The 7,680-nt window shown below is 35.8% G+C and overlaps 2 protein-coding genes across 3 annotated transcripts; one reads left to right on the forward strand and one right to left on the reverse strand.

Annotated features, from left to right (window-relative positions):
- Positions 1-284: 284 nt before the first annotated feature.
- Positions 285-2,477, forward strand: LOC113349608 (probable glycosyltransferase At5g20260). Its single transcript, XM_026593599.1, has 4 exons — positions 285-660; positions 749-903; positions 1,283-1,634; positions 1,710-2,477. Exons 1-4 carry the CDS (start codon positions 397-399, stop codon positions 2,376-2,378), a joined length of 1,440 nt encoding a protein of 479 aa, XP_026449384.1. The 5' UTR covers positions 285-396; the 3' UTR covers positions 2,379-2,477.
- Positions 2,360-5,241, reverse strand: LOC113349607 (protein GAMETE EXPRESSED 1-like). Of its 2 annotated transcripts, XM_026593598.1 has the most exons (7): positions 5,086-5,241; positions 4,310-4,728; positions 3,618-4,205; positions 3,414-3,540; positions 3,132-3,318; positions 2,885-3,038; positions 2,360-2,741 (listed from the first exon to the last, which is right to left on the reverse strand). In XM_026593598.1, the coding sequence occupies exons 2-7, from the start codon at positions 4,630-4,632 to the stop codon at positions 2,474-2,476; spliced, it is 1,647 nt and encodes a 548-aa protein (XP_026449383.1). In that variant the 5' UTR covers positions 4,633-4,728; positions 5,086-5,241; the 3' UTR covers positions 2,360-2,473. The 2 variants fall into 2 exon arrangements, with proteins under 2 accessions (XP_026449383.1, XP_026449382.1); XM_026593597.1 differs by lacking the exon at positions 5,086-5,241 and having other exon boundaries at positions 4,310-4,860.
- Positions 5,242-7,680: the final 2,439 nt, after the last annotated feature.

The raw sequence follows: 7,680 nt of genomic DNA on the forward strand, positions 1-7,680 counted from the left end.
ATCAAATATCTGCAGCACTCACGATCTAAACGGTACGATTAGCTCCCGCCCAAAACCACCCAACCCAAATAAAGGGAAGAAAGGGTCATTTTCAATCTAGTATTTGCAGACTGCAGTGGACAAAAGGCGCACACACAGGAGCAGCGGTCCACACCTTCCTATTGTTTGCCAATTGTCTATTATTACTTGTAATATATCTTGAAATAAATATATTAAATACCAAGTATATTCATTCATTAATTGGGTTGCCGTGTGAAACTTATGTTAATAGTCACTGGAAAGGAAATCCAGATTTTGGTAATAATAATAATACGGATCCGTTAAAAAAGAGTGTGCAAACTTATTAAGTGTTACATCTTACTGATGATGATCAAAGCACTAACTTAAAGAAAAAAAATGGCAGAATATAATAACTTGATGATCAGTTACAGAACTCCATTGATAGTCTTTGTTTCCTTGCTTCTTCTTGGTATTCTCTATCTATCTCCTTATAATAATCACCAATTCATCATCAATACAAATTTCTTCTCTTCTTCTAATAACACCTCTAGTACTCCCTTTATTCTGTATAAAAGACCAAAAGATTTGTCTTCTGTTTCTCCATTATTAGCAGCTTCAAGTACTACTACCAGTGATGATGATAAAGGGGTTCATACAAGAGTAAGTTTTTTTTTTTTTTTTTTTTTTTTTTTTTTGTGCATGTCCGGATTTATCTATATCTGTGTATACGTGTAATGTGCACCCCCAGAAAGAACTTACTGGGTTGGAAAGAATCGAAGATGAGCTTGCAAGAGCCAGGGCAGCAATTCGAAAGGCAACTCGATCGCGCAACTTCACATCTAACAAAGTGCAAGATTTCATTCCCAGTGGATCAGTTTTCAGAAATCCATACGCCTTTCATCAGTTAAGATCTATAACATTAATTTACAACGATTGATTCCTTTTATTTGCTCATATTCATTAATTTGGGAGAACATAGTTTGCAAGAATATCTTCCCGAATATAATAATAATTTGACCTTCCAAAGGAAGCACCTCAAAATCGCAATTTATTAGTATTATTATTTTATTTATTTTTGCATTTGGAATCTTTTTCTATAAATAGAATACAAGAGTTGTGGGTAAGAAAAATTAAATATTTCTCTAATTATTCATTTTCGTATTTGGAATTTTTCTTTATAAATAAAAAAAATAATAGTTGTAAGAAATATTACTAAAATCTTACTAAGGGTAATAAATTTATAATAGTAGAATTTAATTTACTTAATAAAATATTAATGCAGGAGCTACGTAGAAATGGAGAAGACATTTAAAATTTGGACGTATAAAGAAGGTGAGCTACCTATGGTACATACCGGACCACACAGCACCCTATATGCAATTGAAGGCCAGTTCATTGACGAAATGGAGAGGGATAAAAACCAATTTGCAGCTAAAACAATGGATGAAGCTCACGCTTTCTTCCTTCCCTTCAGTGTAGGCAACATAGTCGCAGCTCTATACAAACCACTTGTATATGCTCGTGGGCCCTACATTAATGTCGTCTCTGACTATGTTCGGGTTGTTTCAGAGAAATACCAGTACTGGAATAGAAGCAGGGGGCGTGATCATTTTATGGTTTCATGCCATGACTGGGTAAGTATCCGCAATTTGATTTTGTATATGTATATATAAAACTTTTCTGACTTGTCTTCTATATGTATGACGCAGGCGCCTTTCGTGACAAAGGAAGCACCTAATAAGCTGTTTGAGAATGTTATCAGGGTGATCTGCAATGCTAATTCATCAGAAGGTTTTCAACCCAAAAGGGATGCAACCCTGCCAGAAATTTACCTTGTAGCTAGAACTCTTGAAACAGCAACACAATACCGCAAGACTGGTTTAAACCGTTCGATACTGGGTTTCTTTGCTGGTGGGGTTCATGGAAACATAAGAAAGATCCTAATGGAGCACTGGAAAGATAAAGACAAAGAGTTGCAAGTTCATGAATACCTTCCCAAGGGACAAGATTATGGTGACTTAATGGCTAAAAGCAAGTTTTGTTTGTGCCCAAGTGGGTATGAAGTTGCCAGTCCTAGAGTTGTTGAGGCCATCCATGCAGGTTGTGTTCCAGTGATTATTTCGGATCACTATGTTCTCCCATTTAGTGATGTCCTCGACTGGAGCCAGTTTTCAATAGAGGTGCCAGTCAACAAAATACCAGAACTGAAAACAATATTATTAGCAATAACAGATGAGAAGTACCTTGAACTTCAGAGAAATGTTAGGATGGTTAAAAGACATTTTATTATTAATCGTCCTGCACAACGGTTTGATGTTTTTCACATGATACTTCATTCAATTTGGCTAAGAAGGTTGAACTTTCATTTGCCAACTTGAAGGACAATGAAATAGAACTTTGTAATTGTAGTTTTCATAGATGAAATATTGTAAGCAAACAAAGTAGTTTTAATGTAGTATAGCGAGATTCTACTTCATTGACGCACACGACGAGGCCGAAGATCATATTTTCTTGAATACGAACTTGTCGAGACTGAATTTTCTGCAACCTCCTCTGGTAACAAGAAGTCGGGATCTTTACTGAAAGTCTCTTCTTCTGACAAATCTTCATCTATCCAAGTCGAGAAATCGACATCATCGTAACTCTCATCAATTTCCAAGGGCATGGCTTTTTTCCTTTCCATTGTATTAACTTTCTCAATTAGAGTCTCTAACATTCGATGGTTTAGCACTTCATAATCCCTGCAAAATACACAAACTTCTCAATAAACCAACTATAACTTCACAAAGAAACAAAGGCCAATTGTTCACTATTGCAATCTAATTCTGCAATGACCCAATTCAAACCAGTCTTATGCTAGTTTAGATGTGGCGAATTTACTTGCCTGTAAGAGAAAATGGAAAACAAAAGTTGAACTGCTGCAGCAACTAGAAACGACGATCTTGCTAGTGTGACTTTTGACGCTATCCATACTTGTTGATCCAGATCTACTCCGAAACGGCACATTGTGAATTCAACTAGGAATATAGCACATAGTCCTGTAAAAACATAATACTTAGTTACAGACTACAGAGACGATATCTTTAATCGAAACTATCCAAAGAAGTAGAGTTTGCAGTAGATGAATGTACCTAAATAAAGCCGTGCCCTCATGCCATACGTTTGCTTAGCACTGGTTAGCATGTAGAGCAGAAAGATCACGAAAGAGTAGAAGAAAAAAGATTTTATTGCACGCGATTCAAGCAAGATATCATTGTGCAAGGTGAAGAGTTTGTCAAGCGCCAAAAACATGCTAGCCTGCTTCGATTCGAATTCTTTCTTCACAGAGAAACAAAACAATGTTCACTTTAATCAGACTAGAATTGCCAAACCCATAAATAACAATTAGAAGAAAGTTTGTACGCATGGCAAACCTGAGCTGCCAATATGGATTTTGAATTCTCAATCAAATGATCATGAGCTTGTTTAAGTTGTTCTTGCCGTCTTAAGAGTTCTTCTTGCTGCTTTTGGCCAAACTCAGCTAGTGTTTGAAGAGAAGCCCTGGAAAAAACGAGAATATATTATTCAACAGTGAATAAAGTGAAGGGAATGAACTTTTATTGGTTGCATTTTCTTACCTGCTTTCTTCTAGCGCTTGAGATTGGAATTTAGTCAAAAAATCTAGTCCCTCGAGAGCTCTAGACTGCCCATCCAAGAGTTGCTTCTGCTTATCTAAAGAAACTCCTGCGGCGTTTCCAATATCGTTAGCTTTGTTTTGCAGATTTTCCATCTTCGTGGACATTGAATTGCTAACTTTACTAATCTGTTTCTCTATTTCAACAGCCTCATTTCTTAGTTTCTCTACATTATGGCCCAACTTCTCATAAGACTCATGAAGGATTTCCATTCCTCCCTCCAACGTTTTTCTCATATCAGACTGTCCTTGTCGTAATTCTAATTGAGAAGCCGCGATTTCATTAGACTGTTCCACGATAATACTAGATTGTTTTAACGAAGCGTCAATCTGGTCACTAACCTTTTCTGAAGTCTCGGCCACTTGTTGCGTTTTACTATACAAGGAAGTTAATGAATTCTCAATCTGATCAGAGTTCTGTATAAGCCTTTCGGAATTTTCTTCGATGTTATGTAATTTTTCCTCGGCCGATTCTGCAGACTTCTTCAAGTCATTTACAAGTCTCTCGGTCTCAATCTTAAAGGCATTAGCCCTGCAATAATCCCAAAATGAATATACCACCATACTCGTTAGCCTGTCAAAAAAGAATTACTACTAATTTCCACATAACAGTAAAATTCATCAAAACGTACTTACTGTAGTTGATGACATATTGAATTTGTTTGAAGGTAGAATTCAAGGTAAACTTTATGCGCTGATTCGTCCAGCTTCTTGAGACATTTCAACATAGACGATTGAGAATCACATGAAGGAAACGAGGGCCGACCGGAATCCTTTTGGAAACAATCGCTTAACTGCCATGCAAGTCTAGATCTCTTCGCGTCATCTTTGACAATTACGGAACACGTAGCAAAAAGATTCTCATAAGCATTTTGCCAGCAAGAATTCGGCCTACTGGCTAATCTCTGTTTTGCAGTTTCAACGGACTCGATTCCCTTGGGATCATTAGGAAGTTCCATTGAGAACTTCGCTACGCCACTTGCAGAAGTAGATTTCTGATAATCGCCGTGATCATTTTTATTAGACCCCCATGTCAAGGAAAACGATCGAGTTTCCTGCGATAAACACATGAAAATTAATGATAAGAACACCAAATGAGAAACATGATGTTGATCCATTTTCGTGCGATTCTGGTGAAACCCCTTAGACTTGAAAATTGAAATTTGGTTTCTGCCAAATAAGGGGAATGAAGAAATGAAGAGAATATAAGGGGAATGAAATAATGGCATTAACTGCTAACATTCAAGGGACGCAACATATCGGGAAAAGACACCAAATATCTTTTGGTTGAATTCATTGGATCAAACATTGCCATTAGCCAACCGTTACCATCGTCGACAGTAACCGTAATCTTAGTTGAAAAAATAAATATCAATTTGATTATTGTTGTCATTTAAGAAGAAACTTATTACCTTAATTATTATTACAACATCTGTGATTTCAAATTCAGACTTATGTCTCTTCTATATGGGGCAAGAAAATCAGAAAGAGGCATGATATTGGAGTTGAAACCGATGATGACAAGAGATTATTGATTCATTTGCATTTTTGTTGGTGAGGTTAGTGAGAGGAGGATGCCGGCGAGAGAGATTAGAAGCAGAAGCAGCAATTGAATCGTTTCTAGTACAGCATAAGGTCCATAACCAGTACTACTTCTTGCCTGCATGGCCGGGGGTAGGCAGCGGTATGAGGATGTCAACCATATGGTCCATGTGATTGACCCGTATCAAGCTCAGCCCAGACTTTACTTATTTTAGGCAAATGGATTTTTTATTTATTTATTTTTCTTTTTAAATTGAAAAACATAATAAAATACAAATTCTTTGTATCACAATAGTAAGTAAATTGTAATACAAACTTATTAAATACATGAATTTCAATGAAATTGATGATACTTAGGGATGGCACTTTAAAATTCTGTCATTTGGATTTGAAGAATTTGTCTTCTTCGTTAAGATGGAATTGTCCCATATTGGAGTAATAAGCACAAAACACCATTATCACAATCAAATCCGGTAGCCATTGTTCTTCATGAGAATGTAGAATTACGTCATGCCGGAAGAAATCGTCTTTGATGTACTTGAAACAATTATAACAATCGTTTGAAACGCCTATAAGGCTATGGGAAATCTTTGATGGGTTTAAGTACACTATGAGAGCAATAATGAAATTGAAATAGCAAAAACCTAAAAATCGCGTGGAATAGCGATGTTTTATTTTAGATAATAATACTAATAGAAAATATTTACTTATTGTATCCAAATTTGATTGGAAGATCTGAATACTTCAGATGATATCCAACAGATTTGGCGTACAATTTTAGAGAATCAAAGATATAGGAAGATTTGTTGCAGAGAATGTTTTGGAAAAAACGGTTACAGAAGAGAAGGGAGATGTTAGGCAAATGGAATTGAATCGTTGGAAAATTGTTTTTTGAAATGAAAACCATTACTGCCTACAACCTTTGGATATTTTTTTAGGCAAAAGCTATGGTTGATTTGATGCAACCAGGGAGAACCATCAAGCTTCCTCGTATAGGGAAGGTTGGGGATCGAACCCTATAATAACAGAAATCCTAGGCTAATGCATAGTGCTAGGGACCCTTATTCTATCTTATCAAAAACATAATATCCAATGCAATTTAGAGCAAGGGTTAGTGGGGTAAAAGACCCTCATGCACTACCAAAATGAAAGACAGACTGGGTAAAGGAGTGAGTTTTGGACTATGAGAGTGAGGCTGATGTTCAACCGCTCACGTATCTTTTTGTATTACTTTAACATTTAAATTATTGTGGAACCCACATAAAAGAGCTTTAAATTGATTAAAAAGTTAAAGAAAGAAAAAAACATTTGGGAGGTTGATGTTCAGCTGCTCAAGCGGTCGATCTTCAGCATCTTGATGTCCATTGTCGCTCACTCCTTCAGTTGAATGAGCATAAATGAGTTTTGACGAGTGAGTGATTGTTCTCACTCCATAATAGCATCTAATTCGGTGTTTTTTGACCCATGCATGCTGAATGAGAAATATCATTCCATTGCCCTTGCTTTTATAAATGTTAGTTAGAGAATAGACAACAATTATTTGGGGAACTCGTGGGGATGGTTCCTCGATTTTTATTAGGTCACTGTGAAGTAAAAATGAAAAATCTTATCCATATTACTTATAGCAATGGCTAAAACGTCCTTATATTTTTTTGTTTTTAAACAATATTTTCTTACTTTTTATCTTAATATTTAATAATTTTTTAATTGTTTTTGTTTTTTTAAATTTATAAGTTCATTTTGGTTCAGCTAGGTTATTTTATTTCTCTAGCCGAACCTCAATTTGTTCGGCTAGGAAAAAAGATCAACCAACCTCAATATGTTTTTCATATGCGAAGATCACATTAAGGTTTGGCTAGATTTTATTTTTACGCCACGAGATATCCAAGGAATTTTTTACAGTCTCTTCTAGAGTAATCAAACTCTTTTTCCTATATATATATGGACATTGATGCGCAGAAAAATGGGTCCTCATTGAGATTTCAAAATTTGGAAGATATTCTATTGATTTCGGGCGAGCCGGGCTAATAGGATGAAAAAAATGAGTTTTGTACCATGAACGTTGTACCGCGCACATCACTTAGATAGGCTCTCGAAAGTCACATAGGGGGAATAACGAAATGGAATATGAAAAAAAAATCCAGTATAACTTTAATATGTTCTTTTTATGTAGAATTTACTGAGATTCAGCTAGGAAAAACTAAAAACTAAAAACCGAACCGAACTTTGATTCGGCTACGAAAAAAATGAAAACAACTGAACCTGAATTCGGCAAAGAAATATATATTGATTTAGCCGAACCTAATGGCAGTATGTTTTCAAGAGAGTTTTGAATGTCAATGAACAACTTGAATGAGATATTTTTAGGCGTGATATTCGTATCCCTATTCTCGTGGAGGGTGGAGATGAGATGACTTTTATGGAGAATTTTAGTACGGGTAAACGTTATGAAACTCTTGTTGGAC

This window comes from Papaver somniferum, chromosome 2 (genome assembly GCF_003573695.1).
Source record: "Papaver somniferum cultivar HN1 chromosome 2, ASM357369v1, whole genome shotgun sequence".
NCBI classification, from domain to species: domain Eukaryota; kingdom Viridiplantae; phylum Streptophyta; class Magnoliopsida; order Ranunculales; family Papaveraceae; genus Papaver; species Papaver somniferum.

Excerpts from the sequence above, each read along its gene's own strand:
- LOC113349608 (XM_026593599.1), top strand. The coding sequence starts at position 397 with ATGGCAGAATATAATAACTTGATGATCAGTTACAGAACTCCATTGATA. Across the intron at positions 904-1,282 it reads AATCCATACGCCTTTCATCA|GAGCTACGTAGAAATGGAGA; the intron begins GTTAAGATCTAT and ends ATATTAATGCAG. Across the intron at positions 1,635-1,709 it reads TGGTTTCATGCCATGACTGG|GCGCCTTTCGTGACAAAGGA; the intron begins GTAAGTATCCGC and ends TGTATGACGCAG.
- LOC113349607 (XM_026593597.1), bottom strand. The coding sequence starts at position 4,791 with ATGGATCAACATCATGTTTCTCATTTGGTGTTCTTATCATTAATTTTC. Across the intron at positions 4,206-4,309 it reads TCAATATGTCATCAACTACA|GGCTAATGCCTTTAAGATTG; the intron begins GTAAGTACGTTT and ends GGATTATTGCAG. Across the intron at positions 3,039-3,131 it reads GAGGGCACGGCTTTATTTAG|GACTATGTGCTATATTCCTA; the intron begins GTACATTCATCT and ends ATGTTTTTACAG.